This window comes from Epinephelus moara, chromosome 22, assembly GCF_006386435.1.
Source record: "Epinephelus moara isolate mb chromosome 22, YSFRI_EMoa_1.0, whole genome shotgun sequence".
Lineage (NCBI taxonomy): Eukaryota > Metazoa > Chordata > Actinopteri > Perciformes > Serranidae > Epinephelus > Epinephelus moara.
Window position 1 is genome coordinate 17,093,445 of NC_065527.1, and position 20,179 is coordinate 17,113,623.

A 20,179-nucleotide genomic window follows, 5' to 3' on the forward strand; every position below is an offset into this window, starting at 1 on the left:
ATAATAAAAAGGACCCTTCCCAGTGCCTGCAAGCTATTAGAGAAAAAAACTACCAAGAGCAGCTCAAACTCAGTTGGATTTGAACTCATTGTGATGGCTCGCTGTATATACACATTCTATCTTGTGTGCACACATTAACCAAAACATGGGAATGATCTAATTTCATTAAGGTAACAAATTATACGACTGCACACAAATTAACCAAAACCATGCCTCAGTTTATATATTTTTCCTCTCTGTGGCCACTCTCAGACTCCCTAAAAAAAACAAAAACTACTTCTCATGTGAAAGGAATCACTTGCAGTGATTTCCACTCACTATGCAGCTTCCCTCAGCTTTAAGCCTGATTTATGGTCCTGCATTAAATCAACGACGTCGCTACATTGTAGGGTACGTGGCTACGCAGAAGGCTCGCCGTAGCCCCCGGCGTAGCCTGACGTGCACCTCCCCAAAAATGTAACTACACGTCGAGGCGACGCAGACCCAGCGCAGACCGAGAGGGCTGTGATTGGTTTGCTTGGTAGCAACGCATTTCCGGTTCCGTATTTCCAGATTGCGCCATCCCCGCCATCTTTAAACATCTTCTGTTGCGATGTAGATGTTGCAGTATTAAGGCCCATTTATGCTCAACGTTCAATACGGATACGGATACGGACGGAGCCGTCTGTCCGTGCTCCGCGTTCATTTCTCTGTGACCGGAAAAGCCGGAAGCTAAACAAAGAATCAACTAGAGACGACGATAACCATTCAGGAAAGGAACGCAGCCTCCTACCGCTCTGGCGGTGAATTGCACCGCGACGAAATGGAGTGACGGAGAAGTTCGAAGGGTTCACGACGGCGTCACGGCAACGATGTAGGTACGTCGTAGGTACGCCACAGGACCATAAATCAGGCTTTAGCTGTATAGCGTCCTTCAGCTCAATGTCCTAGTTGTATGGCTCGCAACTTCACTGATTCAGTTCAGTCTCAACATTCTCAGTTGCTTTCAATGAAAAAGCTCTTGATACTCCCACTGTACAATAACTGCTCAGCACCAAATGGCAGACGAACAAAGCTAGTGACTAGCTGGTGAATAAAGCGGAGCATTTAGCAACTAAAGAGCCAGATATTAGCCTATCAAGAATTGGTGGAGACCAAAACAGAGCTAAAAGACGGTGAATATTGACGTTGCATTCATCAGGTGGCTAACATAATAGCAATAACAACTTTGTAACGTGATAGTAAGTAGATATTGTGTTTACATCTTGTTCTGCCACCCCTAAGCAGTTAAAAAATATCATCACTGCAGCTTCACACACATTTAAATAAAATACTCGAAGTGTAAGGCAACCCCTGCATCACTTCAACGATCAAATTTCTTAACTTTTTTTAAACTAGGCAGTGATTGGAGAGAGAGCTTGATGGTTGAGAAACAATCAAGTGAGCCACTAAGCTACTTGAATACACTCATCAGTGCTTGCCTACTCTCTGGAACAGTGACTCGCGGAGAGACGGGGGGGAGCTGAGATCTCCTTACTTATTCCAGCAACAAACCACAACAAGTCAAAAGAACTGGAGACAACCTGTTTGTGTGATTCCCTGAGGTAATCCCACGCTCACTAGTGCATGGCCGAGCAGACCATTGTGAGGAACACAGTAACTCTGCTCTGTTTCTTGGAGGCCTCTTTTCTCCCTTGGTATGACTTTGTCTTTGTCTCCTGCACACTAAAGTTCGGTCATTGATCAATACTGAATCAATCAAATTAATCAAACCTGGTGTCAAACACTGGAACTATTTTGCAAGTTTGCTGTCATTGTCTTTGACACTTTAAAGACTCGAACACGAGACATTACAAGCGAAGGGTTGCTCATGTCTATTGCTTATTTAAAATATAGTGGTCTCTGTTTCCCGGAAAGGTACGCTGATCTAAACAGACAAGCCATGGCCGAGTTTGGCACCTGCCACTGAAGCTTATTCGCTGGAATTTAGCTCTGAAATCTCTGATGCTTACTGCAGCTTTTGTTGGCATGATAAACCACACTTGAAAGGCAAAACAAATGGATGCCCAAAACAATCAGCCTTAGAAAATCCAACAGAAGTACCAGATACTTGTTAGCTTAGTGCTCTCCTTTTCCATTTAACTGTTGTGTTCAAGAGACCCGAATCTCAGGTGGGCTGGTCTCAAGTGGGTCCGACTTGGATGGTTCACTCAGTGTGTTGGGTCTCCTGGGAACTGAAGGATAGGATGTCAGCTGCTGCTTCCTGCTTTAGCCAGTAACAGGAACTGGCTGTGTTCCAGTGTGTGTGTGTGTGTGTGTGTGTGTGTGTGTGTGCGCGCGCCTTGTCAGACAGAGGACTGGGCAACAAGCCCAGGTACAGCAGAGCCCAGGTGTTCCTCTATGAAGAACACAATGAGCATGTGCAAACATGGAGGGACAGACAGGCAAATGGAGAGGGACTGGTATCAGAGAGCACACCTGTTGAGCACCTGCCCTATCCACTCATGACACACTGATTGTGGATGCAGCATTTGTAAACACACACACACACACACACACACACACAAAAGACAAAAATACACGTGCACATTTTCTTCAAATCACAAATATTGTAACACCATAGACAAAGATCAGGGACCTTTTTAGTAGCAGTCATTAAGAGTAAGTAATACTTTTTTATCAGACCTCAAACTACTTTTGAGTCTTCTCAACTTTTCTGTCACTTTCCCCACGCCCTCCCTGCCTTTCTAAGCTCACCCGCTGAGTTCTTCGGTCTCTGTGTCATTAGGCAGCGCATCAGGGATTAAGAAGGCGATGGGAGGATGTGATTCGCAGCAGAATCCGCTAAGTCTGGCATTACCACACACCTCACAAAGCACAGGGGAGTTTCTAATCCACCGCACAGCGCAATCCTGCTAATGCATTCATATCAGACACACAGGCAACAGAGGTCGGCGGAGAATTAAACACCAAAGTATTACTGTCAAGTTCAGCGTTGACATGGTCATGTTTGTTTCTCACATTAGAGTCTGCAGATGGTACCTGCATTTTGGTAACGTGGTAGATAGGAAGGAAGATCATGTATAGAACTCAGAACAGCCTCATATTTGTTCTACACAATATACTACATCAGTCACTGCATTAACTTGAAAGCTAGTTACAGCTTTCAAATATGCAACACACCACTCAGAGTCAAAGAGAAATTTAAGCTTTTATGCCTTCTGTCGTTATAACCCTCTGACTCTGGATGTATGCACCAAAGTCCCTTACATGATATAAATCTCTATATTTTAATTTTTAAGCAGAAGCTGTGAAAGAAATGCTGCAAATCAACGAGATGGAGAAGGGAAAAAAAGGGCGGAAGGTGGGGAGTGAGATAGAGGGAGGAGACATTATGTGTGAGACTAGCAGTAGTACTTTGTGACATGCATCATCAGTCCTGTCTTCTCACTATATCTCCCTAATGGGAGCACAGCAGTGTGTGTTTGTGTGCACACGTGTGTGTGTATGAGGGAGAGAGGGAGCCATGAGTCTCCCTGTCAGGGAGACTAGTAGAGACTGTGTGTGTGTGTGTGTGTGTGTGTGTGTGTGTGTGTGTGTGTGATAGAGATAGGGACTAAATGAGCTCCTGGCGGGACTGACCCTCCTCACTTCTCACCGGTCCGTCAGAGAGACTGAGCGCTCCACTGGAGCATGGCCAAAGGCACGGTGCTGAATACTGAAAATACACACATATACACACACATACACAGGAGAAAGGCAGCTGCACAAGCCCCTCTGTACGCTCTGTCTCTCTCTCTTTCACACACACGCACACACACACACACACAAAAAAAAAATGGCACCAAAACAGAGGTAAACGCCATCTTCGAAACTAAACAGAAAATACGCTGAGGTCAACGTGCATTTATGTTCACATAACGTCATGGTAAGGACAAAAACTGTGACAAAATGCAAATGTTTGTTTATGTCTAAAGCAAATACCATGAGAGCCAAACCTAGCATGCTCCGAATGTGCAGTGTCGGGTTCGCCAGCAGTCATAATTATGATTCATGTCTCGGAAAAAAGCCATACATGTATGAGAATGTTTCCTACTGGCTTAAGTGTGGGAAAGTGCAGCAACATTACGTATTGTGTGTGGGTGTTGTTGCATTTGCAAGTTTGGGGCTAAGTATAATTACTCTTGGTGACATACCTCACATGACTAATGAGTAGGATTTGGGCGCGTGGCGTCTAGCTCATTTGTCACAGGATGGTAGGTAAAGCTTCAGCGCGTTCAACTCCTGTGGAACGCTGTTAAGGTCGCGCTAAACGCTCATACAGTGCTACTGCCTGATTAATTCCACGCGTTTGACTTGCAGTGAGCAGAAGTCAGTGAAATACTCTCAATTAGCAGAGATAATGTCACATGCTGAATGCTGACATCACACCCATGTCCTTTTGTCATTGATGTGGATTAACTCTGCTGTGTGTACCTCCAAATCTACTGTAGCATCTCACTGAGGAAATCCTGAGTCAACATCCTCACAGCTACACTTGTTGACACACCAGCAGCCTGCTGTTATTGAGAAAAGGTCATGACATGACATGTGCGCCAATGCAGACACTACTATAGTCAATTCAATTTAATAACCCATTACTGATAGAACACTGTTGTTTATAGCTTGGAATTGAAGCCATCTAAAAGAAATAATGGGAAGTTTATACCCCATAAAAGTGAATTGACAATGGGATTTTTTTTATTCATTAACTTTTAGGACTCAAAGTAACGACTGCACCTGCATTTAACGGCTAAATATAAACCTTCACGGATAAAGAAGTATAAAATATTACTGGTAGTTAAGATAATGTCAAGGTGTTAACTAAAGTATACACTGCCTGATTGGCTGCTATTGTGTTTAAATGCAACTCTTGCTTTATATTACTTAATATTTGCATCTGAAGAATCTCGATACTTCTGTTATTTGTGCTCATGACACCTTTTCTGTCTGTATTCTAATGTATTTTTCTGGGTAATTTGAAAGGTTGAAAGGCTAGAAAGTAAGAAGCTGTAACATATCTTGGTTTACACTTAAAGGGGACCTCCTATGCTCATTTTCAGATTCATACTTGTATTTTGTTTTTTGCTAGAACATGTTTACACGCTTTAATTGTCAAAAAAAAAAAAAAAAAATTCTTGGGGAATGCCTCTAATAGACCCTTTTTGGGCTGATGTCATGATGGCGTCATTTTATTAGCTGGAGGCAAAACACGACTCACCACCACAGGGCTGTACGCTACATAGGAGTCTTAAAATGTTGTCATGTTGTGTTATTAGGAGCCAGAACAGAAGGAGTCATGGCTCAAAAAAATGCCACTGGACGGAGGCAATCATCAAAAATGCTCACATGTGCAGCGCACACTTCATATAAGGTTAGGGAAAAGTATTTCCTGTTGTAGGGATGAATAACGTTATGTGTATTAAGGGTTATCATGTCCACCTAATCAGAAACTGGGGAGGTATTTAGAGGAATATGTGATTTCTACATAACGCTAACTTTGACACATTAGCTAACGCTAACTAGCTAGCTTCAATAGCAAAACAAACTGGAGGAAACCGTTCAAGTGTCGCCCTCGTCTTTAAGCTTGGCATCGTAATCAACCACAAAACTTCCTGTGACATCATCCATTCATTGAGTGAGAGCATACGGTTCGACCAGTCTGGTCTCGTTGGTCATTGTTTACTTATTCAAGTAACACTCACGGTCCCGCGTCTGACGCTAAAATGAGAGCCCTGTTGGTTGAAGAAACTGAGCGTTAAATATCTGTTTAATTTAACGAACGATTAAGATAATTACACATTCACTCCGTTTGGTGCTCTGCTGCTCCGTCTCCCCAAACAGAGTGCTTAGAGTGCGCTCTGAGAGTGTGGTGCTCTGGATAACTGAACTGTACATTCCGACAATGCTCTGAATTTACAAACGGTCCAGTTTGTGCGCTCCAGCACTCGGATTGAGTATTTCTGAATGCACCACTCGCATCATCTTCTTCCATTGTCAATTACAAGCCAACAGAACTCGCTAGCCAGCACTGGCTAATGTCTGAGGAGAACTGTTTTGCCTCCACCTAAGCCCCGCCCACAAAAAAACATAATGCTGTTTACTAACAGTAAAAGGATCTATGGAGAATAGTGGTATTTTCTACCATGAAAAGTCACCAATAAAAGCTTTTAAACCAAAATCTTCACAACAGGACATGTTCCAGTAGAATTATGATCTGAAATAGAAGAGACATTAACAAAATCAGCGATCAAGATTACATGTATCCCTGACGTTAGCATGTGGCTTCATGTAGCAATGTAGGTTATGTAATGGAAACACTTGCAGTAGCTTGCCTGGAGCACATAATGTCGTTCAGCCCTCTGCTTCTTGTTTGGCCAACATAAAACAGTTACTGAGTATGGAAATATTAATGCTATTGACACATTCCAATTCAAACCATTTTTATTAACATATTCATAAGGCATTCATGAAGTATTCTTACAAAGAAATAGAACTTCATTGCTACCTACACAGTGCAAGGCAGTTGCTATGCAGCAGTAGCCTCTTTTCTTTTTAAAAAACAAAACAAAATGGATTTCATTATATGGCTATTTATTTATATTGATTTGTATTTTGCCATTTATTGTACGACCACTGAAAAACTGTCCAGCATCAATAGGATGACTCTGAAAACTGCAGCAGATTTTTTTCCCCCGGAAATATGCACTCCTTAATCCAATCCTCCGTAGTTAAGCTGAGCTCACCTCAGACATCCAAGTTGACCTAAAATGTATACATATTGTAGCAGTTTGTTTGCTAGCTAGTTGCCTAGCTAGCTAATGAGATTTGTTAGCAGATTATATGGTTATGAGGCTACAAGAAGTGATACTGAACTGTGTAAAGAAATTATATGACAGAAAATAAGGAAAACCATAAAAAGTCCCCTTTAAGACATAATTAAAATTCATACAAATAAATGAATTGAAATCTGAAAAGGTACATTATAGTACATTATTTATATTTTCTTAAAAAGAAATTACACATTGTTGATTTTATAGGTAATTTAACAAAATATATATCAGAATAATATAGTTCATAATGTATCACACAGTATCCCCCAACCGAATCATAATGATGAAGTAAACTGTAAAATGTTAACATACCATACAAACAATAACAATAAGACTATTGTGAAAAATCGCCCAGACCTCATCTTGTCAAACATGTGTGTGAATAAATAGGTTGTGCTGCCAGATCCTTTCCATTGTGCTGATGTCAAAGCTCTTGTGGTTGGTATTGGTGACCTTTTAGATAACAGGTGTCACGTATGAAGGTCTGTCAGGTCGAGCTATCTATTGTTACACATGTGAGTGACTCACGGAGGCGGGGGAGGGGGGCCTGGATGTACCAAGGCTAGATAAAAGCCACTGGGTGACGGTACGGGTGCATGCGCTTATCATAATGGTTTCTTGGACATGTCGTCTTTTACTAGAGGTCGGGAGGTCATGGGAGAAAAGAGGGGAAAAACTGAAAGCTCTGAAATCAGTCTCAGATTTCATCTCGGCCATGGAACACAATCAGGCACAGACACAAGACTTGTTTTTAAAAGAGGCTCAGTGAAAAAAGGAAACATGTCAGGCATGAGAGAAGTCACAGGGTCTCGTGACTATTTGGTATTGGCCTTTTATGCATCACTCTACTATAAAAGAGTCGTGTCCATAATAATGCATTAATTGCCTTTTAGAGAGCAATATTGCTACTGATAGTTCGTGTTGATGTGTATTGAGAAAAATGGAAAAGAAACATGAAATAAATGTGCAATTAAAAAAAGCAAATGGACTAAATAAAACCTCCTGACTCTGCATCATTGCTAACAAGGAATCTCTCAAACAGTGGAAGCACTTGGACTGAAACAGTTAATGGAAGGCCAGTCCTTGCACCTCGCAGTGCTGGTGCACAAAGACTCGGGATAAAGAGGCTTTGACAGATATTCATATTCACATAGACACATCATATCCTTAAGGGGACAACAATACATGCATTTGACAAGATGGAAAATGATCAAGGTGTTCCTTATGAGAAACATATAGGCTCTCCTCTATTCAGTCATCATTCATCTCTGTAATTTCCATTCAAATGAAAGAACAGGATCATATTTGTAATGCTAATCCCGAGGATGTCTGTCTCAGTGCAGCATGTGTATGTGCGGCAGGTAGAATGTGTTGTTCTGTATTCCGCACACACATTCAATCAGGGCGAGGGCTTTGTGGATTCTAATCTCACACTTTGTGATCTCCAGATATCCGGGAGGAGAGGTTTGTGCACTGGAATGTGAGGCAAGTGTTTGTCTCGATGTGACGAGAGGTTCGGCAGGAGATTTACATTTTTCTATTAGTGGAGAAAACAGTGGGACGTGACTCCGCAGAATATGATTAACAGACGCTTGGTCTCGACTGTGGTTTGGAAGACTTGTGTAAAAAAAAAAAAAAAAAAAGAAGAGGAGGCTCATTTTCTTTGCTGTGTAGATTTTGCAGCAGAGTGTTATACAAGCAAGAGGTCACTGATTCTTTTCAGTGAAAGGGAATCAAAGCTTTCAGATCTAGACTCAGAAGAGAAGATATTTACATTTGTGGATGTAAAACCATAGTGTTGATAAAACAATGATTACAGGTGAATTGCGTGCTCCCGTGCAGAAAAGGCAAAGAAGAAATTTAACATCTAGATACAAAACGATGCAAAAAACACAACCTGAAACTTCAGTTTTTGGGTTAATTGTCTCATTTCTCCAAAAGAGGCAGTTCATTGTCACCGTGCCACCACAAGTGTGTTAAAAAAATGCTGACAGACTGTGTCCCATCCTTGTGTGACGTTGTCGGCCGACTGTCCACCGCTTATCAATCCACATCCACATCCAGGTTAATCTCTGTACTCAGGTTGAGGTAGAAGAAGGCGTAGACACACAGGACGAAGAACAGGATTGCTGCGATGACCAGGAATGCATCCTGAGAAGGAGAAAAAACAAAGGGTTTTAAGACTCTGTGTTCGTCTGTTAAACTATTTATAAATCTATCTGCCTCCTCCCTTGTCTGTCTTAACACACAGGAGCGGCTCCACTTTGTTTGCATGGTTTTGTAATTATTGTGCTTATCTGTTAGTGTTTTTATGTCTATATTTGCCAAGTCCCTATTGTCTTTCTTTTCATCTAAATTCCCCGCATTCCTAATACGCTTTTTACCAGTCTGACTTTGTGTCTAAGAGCATGTTGTTTATTAGCTTGTTTTGAAAAGTTAAAACTAAATATTAAATATTTAAACTGTCATTTGTGAGTGCGCTTTTAAAGACAAATGTAATTATAGGACTGTCAATCATCACGCTTTCGTTTAAGCCATTAAAGCGAAAATCTGGTTTAATATGAAGATGTAAACTGTTCAAATAAAAGCAAGCCTGGCCCACACTGCTGCAGGTAAATAGGAAAACATTGTGTTAAGCATTTTCTTACATTAGAGCTGATCACATTATATGTTTCTGTGTCATGGGTTAGATGACTGCTGTAATTATAATTCTTGAAATGCGGCATTGAGACTTCAATCAATCCTTAAATCCTAATATTTTATACCATCACTATACACAGAGTAAAATTTGTGTATTGTACATAATACACGAATATAGCATGCAGAGAAGTGACAGCCATGTTTGTTTCGTTTTAAGAGGTTGACAATTTCATATATGTCAGTCGCCTGATATTTGACAGAACCGTCGACTCGTTTCACTCCGTTCCCACTGTCAGACTGACTTTGTATCCACTCTAACCAATTTCAGAAAGGGGCGAGGGGGTGTGATCTCCCATAACCAATCACTGGAGACGAATGTATCCACCTGAATCTATAGCCATTTTAAGTTGACAGTGATGCGTAGCCATGCCAACATACTTGTTTGCCCAGGGTTTAAGAGCGGAACGGAGTGAAGTAAAAACAAACTACGATGTTGGGCAATTTTTAAAAGACTAACAATTTAGTGGAGCCTAGATGGCAGCTTCTGTCTTATCTATAGCACTCACTATTGTTGTTATTACTCCTCATTGGTTTCAGAGCATTGAATGAAGGACTTTAGTTCGAACCAAAAATTAAAAATACAAAAAAAATAAATAAATAAATAAATAAAAAACAATGTATCAAAAACCAACAAGACAAAGATAACAGTTCCCGAAAAGGAGTAGATATAAGTAAAACTTAGGTGTCCCTACCCCTTTCTTACATTTCTTCTTTTAACTCATGTTATTTCAACAAATTACCAAATTTATTTACAATATACAACTGTCCCCAGTCTATTTACCACCCAATTAAATAAATAATAAACCCAGTTTAAGTACCACCCAGTGTTACAAAATAAATATGCACTCCCCTAACAACTTTTCCTCTTCTATATATCTGCCAAAAATATCTTTTTGTACAGTTTTTTAAATTGATTTATAATTATGCTCCACAAGTCCACTCCATACACGGAAATACAGACTCTTCTTATTTGTACGAACATATATATATATTTTTAAATTAAATTCTCCTCTAAAATTACAACCCCCTCCCTGCATTGCTTCATAACCACTTGACAACAGCTTGACAATGGAGTTATGGCTGAAATACATGGGGCACAAACATGGCGGAGCAGGGTTTTTGCTTCACATTGCCTCTGGAACAATGAGGTTTACTTTTTTTTTTCAATCATTTTTAAACAGATTGTATTTGTTTTTCACACAGCTCTGTGCAGTTTTTATCTGCTGGAAGGCCACAGAGCAAGACGTAAAGAATAAATAGAATAGACTAGCTGCGTAAAAATAACAAGCAGTGTGGTGCAAATGTATGGTCAGTGTAGTAGCTTCAGTTGATTATAATGGATGCACTGTGCTGCAGGTATGCTGCAGCAGACAGTCGCACCACATCCGTGTCCCATGTATTTTGGTTGTTAGTCCCACCCATGGCACCGATTGACACAGCAGGAACCCACACTGCCCTCATCACTCATTTTTTATTTTAACTGAGAAACTGCTGTTTCATGTCATGATGCCAGACAAATCAGACAACCCAAACTTAGTGGAGTGGGCACATTTAAAGGTCTGGACCCAGGCAATGTCGGTGTTTCCTTAAAAATCCATCCACACTGAAGAACAGTTCTTTGAAAGCTTTGTTTACAGCAGTTTTAAAAATGGTTTCAGATTCTTTAAAAGTAAACCAGGTCCCCACAGTAAGTGTTTTAACTCTTAAGACACAAACACACTCATCTGCTTTGAGAATTTCACTGTTGGAAATAGTTACCTTATAAAATGAGAGTTAAATTACGTAATATATAATAACATAAATGTCATATTACATCAAGCTAAAGCAAAAGCAAAAGCACAACATGATGTTAGTTATGGTGCATGAGAAAGCTCCAGTAGCTCCCCTACACACACTGTGCCAGGGCTAATGTTAGGTTCAGCTGCCAGCTTTGGGACATTTTTTCCAAAAACAATAAAAAATGGAGAAACTATTTATTTGGGGTTTGTACGGTTTAGTTTGAGGAAAGTGTGACAGCACATCGTATAGCTCTGAAAAATGAATCATTGATTTGTTTCAGATTTTCTCTTGATACAAAGAGATTAAGTGGAAACACATTGTGGAGTAAAATTGGAGCCAAGGACCAAAAAAAAAAAGTACAGTATAACATTTCAGAAACCGAGCATTGAGTGACCACAGTATTATAATCTATTCTATCTGCAATCAGTCTCCACTGTTCCCCTGCCATTTGTACAGAGAAGTTTAACTTTCTTTCTTCAACAAAATGGCCTAATTTTTGGGGGGGATTTTTTTTTCTATTGGTTAATTGTCAAACAAATTGAGGCTTTCCAGAGGAGTGGCATTCAACTTGAAAATGGGAATTTGGAGCGCTCGTTCATTATGTGGCGCTCACACGATTACAATCTTCATCAGCTGGAGTTTCATTAGGGCCACTCAGAGTATTGAACAATGCCAGTTATTCTTTATCAAGAGAACTCATTAGCAGCAAACTTTCTAATCAACACTGGAGAGCTTGGAGGGCTTTAAAAGGGTGCGGAGTACAGTCTGATTGGGGGTTATTCAAAAAGAAATATTTGATTTGAACATGGAAATTAGTTGTTGCATGCAAACTGGGCCACGACAACAAAGGTGACATGACAAGTAAATTCAAAACCACATGATTGAAGTCCAACACAAATTCTCTGACAGATATGTATAATGTTATTCTTCTAATTATGGACTCAATAAAACACTTGGAAAAAAAATCTACCTGAATCATAAAAAACTAAATCCCATTGTGCCATTTATTCATGAAAATGACAAACAGGAAGGCAGCAAACAAGACAGATTAAAAAATAAAAATAAATGAACAGAAGCAAACAAAAAAATCTGAATTACATTTTAAGAAAACATCAGTTTAGTAATTGCCATACGTAGCACGCTCACACAGAGAGAGCTGCAAATTCAACCCACTGGCCAAACTGCAGAGAGGGATGACAGAATGAAAAACAAGAGCGAGAACGAGAGAGAAAACAAGTGAGAGATAAGGCTTGGTGCAAACGAGGGGTGGTGGGGGGCTAATAATAATTCCTCTCTGACGAAGGGGGGTGGGGGGTGAAAATTAAAAGGCGTCACGGCATCCACAGCTATCTGTGTACATGTTGTAGTGCCTAGTCATCAGCAGCATTGGTCTTCATTAGCCTCAGCCCACATTTATCTCCATCCCGGCAGCCTCCAAACAGCTTTAAGTCCTTGCTTAATTGGAAAACTTTTAAATTTCATGCACTTTAGTTTCATATATTAACCGCCAGGCTCCCACTGCTTGATTTACTTTTCTATTTTGCCTAGGCCTCGGAGAAAAGAGAACTGTCATCAAATCACGGGGGCTTGATTGTTTTCCGCTTTTTCTTGTGTTCTCTCGCAGCTTTGAAAAACATGACAAAGGGAGGCGTTTGTAATTCTGCCGACAATATCGCAAAGAAAATGTTGAGCTTGTGACGCAGGTAAGCATTTCGCTAAATTGCCGCTGAAACAAAAGGACCAACGAAATCGCAATCCAGGTTTTCTTTCCTCCCTCTGCCTCAGGTTTCAGAGAGAAAGAGAACAGCTGGTTATAGTGACTTGTCTATGAAAACAAGCTGGAAGGGGTTTTGGTGAAAACACTTGAGTTGTAGGAAGCACCTGCACTTGATTGAGATCATTGTTTTCGAGGAGAGTGGCCCACTGTGTTGACTCTTGCCTTGTCTCACAAACACATTTATGTGCGCCCACTCACATATCCACACATACTCAGACACAAACACACAGCCTCTCTGCCCACATTCTGATGGAGACCCCTGGATGGGGCCCAAGCATCATCATCTTCATCATGTGGCTCTCTCAGCACCGGCGGCAGCTGCAGCACACTCGGCATGCTGGGAGCTGGGTCCCTGTCACCCTGGCGACAAGCCACAGCTCAGCAGACATCCCCTCATCTGGTCCGCCTTTTATTCTCCTCCTGGGTTTGTTTGTGTGCGCAAGTGTGTGCATGTGTGTGTGTGTGTGTCAGTCTGTATGTGCCTACGTGCTAAGCAAGAGAGATTCGGTGTGTTTGTGGCTGTATGTGGGTGGCAGATAGACACGAGCTACAAACAACTGTTGGTGCATTTGGGCTGCGGTTGGTAAGCAGGTCTCATCTGTACAAGTCGCAGCGACAGATAACCAGCCATTAGGTTGTATTTATGACTTGTTAAACGAAAGTTGCTGATGATTTTAGTTTTTATTGGTGGCTTGATGGCTGTAAAAGGTGACTTAACATACTTGCAAACAGGAATCAGCAAACACATCTGTCCTTCATACTTTCACACTCATTTATTTGATATCCTAATGATTATTTTTCAATATCAGTTCATTAATCTATTGATTTTTTTCCAGATAAATTATTATGGCTATGTCAGAAAATAGTGGAAAATGGCTATCACCATTTTCCCAGAGCGAAAGGTTAAAAAACTGGTTGTTTTATATCACCAATGGTCAAAAAGTCAACTCAATACGATTACTTGGTTTCAATTTTCTTCCATTCAACTGATCAAATATTTGACAAATCATTACAGCACTAGTGTTTCGTATCATATCATTAGCTGCTATCACAATCCTACAATAAAAGAACTAACATAATGAATGAAAAAAAAAATAGCCACATGCCGTAACCTACATCCACTTTTTGCTGGCTGATTATGTTATCTGAAACAAACATGCCTTTTACATAGTGAACACCCTTTTTTTTTTTAAATACAACCCTTCCCTTTCCACATGCTTTAAGGATGCTTACAGAGCAGAAAAGGTCTTATTACCACTATCACAACTCACAGAGTCTTTTCACAAAGCTTACTGTAAATTAAATGCCATAAAAGGCCATAAAACCTACAAATTCCCCTGTACTATCTGTCAACGCTCCAAACCAACTAAAAGAGTGAATAAGCCTCATAAAGCTAATGGCCAGAACAGATAACAGATCCAGTCTGCCTCAACGAGAGTCTGAAGCAGATGCTACAGTTTGGCAGTTTTCAGCGCAGCATCCCTCACAGTTTATACTGATACTTTTTGACTGGAGAGTTTATTAGCAATGATGACACTGCTAAATAATTACTGTAGCAGTTTATCAGAAATGCTCCTTCCAAACTAGGGATGTCAATGGTTATCCGTTGGGAGTATTTTTGACCCGTTATGCATGCATGTTAGGTTAATTTTGCTATTCTTCAGTTTGCTGCAGTTCACACCAACTGGGTCTGGTAGTAGCTGGCTAGTGGTGCCACTAACTCACCGTCCAGACCCAACAGCATTGCTATGGAAACAGTGTGCCCACCCTCCAGTCTCCCCCCAGCCACAAACCCCCTTTAGCAATTTTAACTATATTAACAATGTTAGCACTGTTAGATGTGTCAGCAAGGCTCAAAATGAAGCCGTTTACTTACTGAGGCTACCTGAGGGGAGACCAGAGGGTGACCACTATGTTCCCGCCAGTAGACCCCAGAGGGTGCGCAGTGGACACATGTTAACGCAGCTAGCAGGCTGTCAGTAAGCAAAGCCAACCGAAAGTCAAGACATTTACGTCCCCAGACATTAAAAATTCACCACCTCTAAGTGGATCATGCTGAAATGTGGCGCTAAAGCTCACTGAGTCAGTGGAGCACTATTTTTTTTTTTATGCCATCTTGCAATTTTCTGTCTTCAAAATTAACTGCTTAGTAAATGAGCTAGCTATCACAAGCAAAACCAGCCTAAACTAAATCTCTATTCCAGACCAAACTAGCAGCTTCATGACACAAGTCATATTTGTAAGAACCCATGTTTATCCCCATCTCGCAAAAACTGAATTGTACAAATTGGGTGAAATTACAAAAGACAAAAAAAATATGCAACATTAAAAAAATAACATTCTTTACAGTCAACATTCACACAACATACATTCACAAATGACAGCTGGTAGTTACCCAGAGTCATTATCTGTAGCCTCCATCCTCCGCCAATTCCAGAAGCAATTTTTTCCCCAACTTTTAGGCTCAGCAGTTACTGTAAATAAGACCGAGGGAAAACAGTGCAGGACTGAACAGAAGGCTAGTGTGCCAATTAGACAAGGCAGCAGGCTTGTTTCCTGTGCTGCAAGCTAGTGTGCTGGAGCTACTTCGAAGGCGCTTCCTCTTCTCTGGGCAAACTGACGACTTCCTGCCAGTTTCTTCATCTCTGCTATCGTGACCCCATGCAATCCAGGGTTTAAATGAGCAGGACAGAAAATATGTCCATGCTTGCATTCAGGCAGTAACAAGGTACTTCTGTAAACACACCGTGACGACACGTGTGATTAAGAACACACACAGATACAACAAGTGGCTGGTTTACGCCACTTCTGAGGTCAGTGTTTCGTGCAGCCCGACAACTGATCGCTGTTGTGGGAACAGACGTTCTCCCTCTCCCTCTCTCACTTTTTCTCTCTGAGTCTCTCCATCCTTTTCTCTGCCAACTTACCCAGACTGCCCTGCTACTAGGACAGCCCCAAGGCAGCCTGCCCTGGCAGCTGCCAGATTCTCTGTGCCCACATGTCTGCTGGTCCTTCTGAGATGCCAGCTGCATCTGAGACCAGCATCTCAACCAGGGACATCGTGAGAGAGGGAGAAGGAGAAGAGACTTAATGCGCACAGCAACATGTCTACAAAAACTGCAGCCAAATCATTGCTGTCAACCAAAGGTTCAGAGACAAAGAGGGGGGCTTTCTACTGTCGCCACAGAGAGTGTAAAAATCACAACTTTATATAACGCTAAAAGGACTCGATGGGAAAGCAAGCGTGACCAAATATCCATTACATTTGGGCTGAATTTCAGTCGAACTCGGGGCCAAAGGGTCTAAGTCAGTTTAATATCCTCGTCCCAGAGGTATTTTTAATCCGACCTCTGAAAATTCCCCTCGTCTTGGGCGTGAAAAACCTGAATTATTCATAAGCAATATCAATATTTCAAGATATGGACTAATCTAATTGGATTAAAGACGTGCTTAATGAGGCCTTGCGTGTCTAAGAGATGCATATTTTAAAACCTGACCATTTCACCCAGTGTTTAATCCTCACTATGATTTTGTTCATCTCTGTGTACTACGTGCCAACTGAGGCTTAATGAGGAAGTGAAGCCTTTTGGCTTTTGATTTACTGTAAACACAACCAATTCTCAACGCCACGAAGGGAAAATCAACAGAAAAAACAGAAAATGTATCTGAATTATGTTTGCAAATGATTTTTATTTTTAACAGCTATAAAAAAACACTTGAGGACCTGATTTCATGTGATGGTATCTGCAATTTCAAAGAGGATTTAAGAACCTATATCGGTAGATTCACAAGCTATTTCCCTGGCATGGGCTTACTCTATATGAGGAGACCTTGAAATAGTAAAAGTGTTTATTGGTAAGCCAGCCGAATGAGGAAAAGCATAAACAGCAGTGGCACGTTTGCTAGAGTGATAAACGTGGAGTCATCCATCTTTGCCTGCCCAACAGCTCCTAATCGCTGCAGTGTGACAAAGCAACAGAGAGAGACGCACTTTTCTATCCTAGCAACACCCTCACCTCCCTTTACTTCCACATTACCTACCTCCATCTTATCACCTTCTTATTCCTTCTTGCTCTTTATATTTCCCACTTCTCACTCACCGTCTCTCTTCCAGTGCTTCTTCACCATTAAAAGAATAAGGAAACCCTTGATTTTCAATCCTTCTAGGAATTCACTGTGTGTTAAAAAGCTGTCTTCTTCTTTTTTTGTAGACATGATAGAGTATTGTAAACTTTATTCTATGGAGGACTCTCCCATTCTTTCCTTTTCCAAACAATAGTTTTCAATACTAGAGCGGATCTTTAAAGGCTAGGCAGGGGGCCACATCACATTATTTCAGGTGGATATATATTATTTTCCCCAAAGACATACTGTAGGTTGTAAGAGAGCTAAGAGTCTGGGATATGAAAAGTGATCTAGTAAGACGCACTCTCAAACAGGCAGACAGACACACAAATGGAAAGATGGTTGGCAGACGGAAAGACAAGGAAAAAAATCACAGATGAGCCAAGACAGACAGGCAAGCAGAGATAGTTGAAGACATGTAGATACAGACTTCAGAAGTCATACAGAGAAAGTATTTCCTACCTTGAATCCAGAGGAATTCTTCTTTGCTTCAGCTTTCAGTCGTGTGAGCTTCAAGGCTGTCTTTGTCTTTTTGTAGTCCTGCTTACCTGAAAGAGAGGAAACAAGGCACGCAAATAAATGACTGGAAATTTGTCTCGTTATTTCATTCGCTGTTGCCGGGCAAGCACAGATGCCAGAAGGTTATTGCAAGAAACAGTCCCTAATCACGCTTCCTGGGAAGTTGTCATTTTAAACTTCAGTTTTTGTAAAGATTAAATACACGAGATATAAAGAGTTTTTTGGTGAGTTTATCTCTATGTCTCTATGTTATGCTAAGCTAAGCTAACTGAACCACCACCTGGCTGTAGCAACACATCTAACAAATATTAGAGCAGTGTTAATCTCTTCAAACGCCATGTGTTTTTCCCACAATGTTAAAATATTCTTGCAAGCTGTGCTGCAGTCCCACATGGTGTCTACAGGTATCAGACACGTTAACACTTTAAGACCTTTTTAAGATCATACTGAGCCAAATGTAAGACTGATTTTAGGTTCAGTGGTGGATTTTTTTAATATCAGAAATGTGGACTTTAATGCAGCAGAGCTTGACTCAATTTGATAAAAAAGATATTAAAAAATAGATAAAATCAATTGAGACCTCACAAATTCAAATTTAACTTGACTATTAATTGACTTTTAAGGCCTAATACTTATATAATATAAAACACCATTTTCAGAGTTTTTAAGCAGACACTCTGTTCCACAGCCAACCATTAATAGATATAATGACACAAGTGAGAAAAATAAAACTAAATATAGCATTATTTCACAATAACTACAATTAAAGAAACCTTTACACGTTGCGTTTTGCACATGCATCAAAAATTCATCGAATCTTTCCTTGCCCGAGCTGCGCACAGTTCACCTGTGCTTGCTCGACTTCCCACAGGCTCAGCTCTCAAGGGTGAGTGTTGTGGGCAAACCGGCCACCTGGCAAAGCATGTGTGTTTGTGTGAGTGTGTGCGAGCGTGCTTCACATGAGGCAGAGCCGGCTGTCTTGGTCTAATTAGAAACAACACACTGCAGGAAAAGGAACTTTGCTAACAATAGGGTGGAAAGGCAACAGCTTGCTGAACAGTGTGTGTGTGTGTGTGTGTGTGTGTGTGTGCTCGAGTGCTTCTATCTTTGTGAGAACCAGTTTATGAGCTAGAATTGTGGACATATTAACAAGTCGTAAAAGATGTTGTTTTAAAGGAAAAAAGAGAGAGGTACAACAGAGGAATATGTGTGTGTGAGATGGAGCCCAAGCCCCCGGGTCAGCTTCAAGGTTTTCTCGGTTGGTGATGTGACACACAGGGGCCACTTGGTGTTTTTACCCCCAGCCAATTAAGCCTCATTTACATGGAAAGAGGGAACAAGAGAAGGAGGAAGGAGAGGGAGGAAAGCGACCATATCCATCTGGAAAGGTTGTGGGAAAGAGAAGAGTGAAAATGAGCTGTGTTGTAATTTCTGAAAACAAACAGAGCTCCATACAACTAAGTATCACGTCTCTTGGGGAGCAGAGGTACTCTTCTTCAGGGAACAGCCATGGAGGAGAGAGGAGATGACCATTAGCATGGCGTTAAGCAGCTGCACTGTCTCAACACACACACACACACACTTTCTCTATTTCAACCTTCTCACCCCCGCCTACTTCTTTTTCAGGGATCTTGCACTCAATTCCTCTCTCCTTCTCCATCCCTCCCGGTCGTAGACTCCTCCTAAACCTCCCCCTGACTCAGTGGACGGCTAATAGAAATGGGGAGCATGTTGCCAGAAGCAGACAGTGAGCTTGTGGGAATTCATTAGGAGGGCCACTGGATGTCTCCTCCACTTGTCAGAAAGTGGAGAGGGGGAAATTTGATTGGAGGGCACCTCAGGTTGCTCACCATTCACAGAAATTGTGCAGGGATTTTTCAGACTGCAAATGGCTGGGTGAGATAATGCAAGGCTAGTGGAAGCTACATCAAGTGCTACAAATCCCATATAAAAAGGAAAAAATACAGAAAGTGAGAAAGATTGTGAAATGTGTAAAACATGCAGAGGACTGCTGAATCCACTGGTCAAAAAAATCCATTGAAATTAATTGAATTCATAGTTTTTTATGCTTGAGTGACTGGGCCTTTATGCTTTTAAACATCAACATTTACCAATCAGCCCCAATGCTATCTCAAAGGTCAGCTCAGAAATGATCAGGGCATTATTTACCTGATCGGCTACATTGAGCTGTAATGAGCCACCTTCATACAGGTGCTGCCGTCAACTCTCCGTCTCTCCTCCACTGCACACCCTACCTGCTGCCAAACACCACGCACCATAAACAACAAAATGCAAGCAAAATGTAGCATAAGATGGTTTAGTATTAGTAGTTAGTTACCCAAGTTATGAGCACTTGTTTCATTTCATCTTATTGTGACAGTCTCTTGAATTTTGCTACCATCTATGGCGCATGGTGTTTCACCACCCA

At 41.1% G+C, this 20,179-nt stretch overlaps 1 protein-coding gene and 1 long non-coding RNA gene across 2 annotated transcripts in view; one reads left to right on the forward strand and one right to left on the reverse strand.

Annotated features, from left to right (window-relative positions):
* The window catches only part of LOC126383688 (uncharacterized), a 180,157-nt gene that overhangs the window by 109,433 nt on the left and 50,545 nt on the right, over positions 1–20,179 (forward strand). The window lies entirely within an intron of this gene.
* The window catches only part of triqk (triple QxxK/R motif containing), a 32,231-nt gene continuing 18,496 nt past the window's right edge, over positions 6,445–20,179 (reverse strand). The window contains exons 3-4 of the mRNA XM_050034284.1: positions 17,695–17,780; positions 6,445–9,002 (exon numbers count right to left, since the gene is read on the reverse strand). Coding sequence (XP_049890241.1) covers positions 8,895–9,002; positions 17,695–17,780 — 194 coding nt within the window. The 3' untranslated portion in view covers positions 6,445–8,894. The remainder of the gene's footprint in view (positions 9,003–17,694; positions 17,781–20,179) is intronic.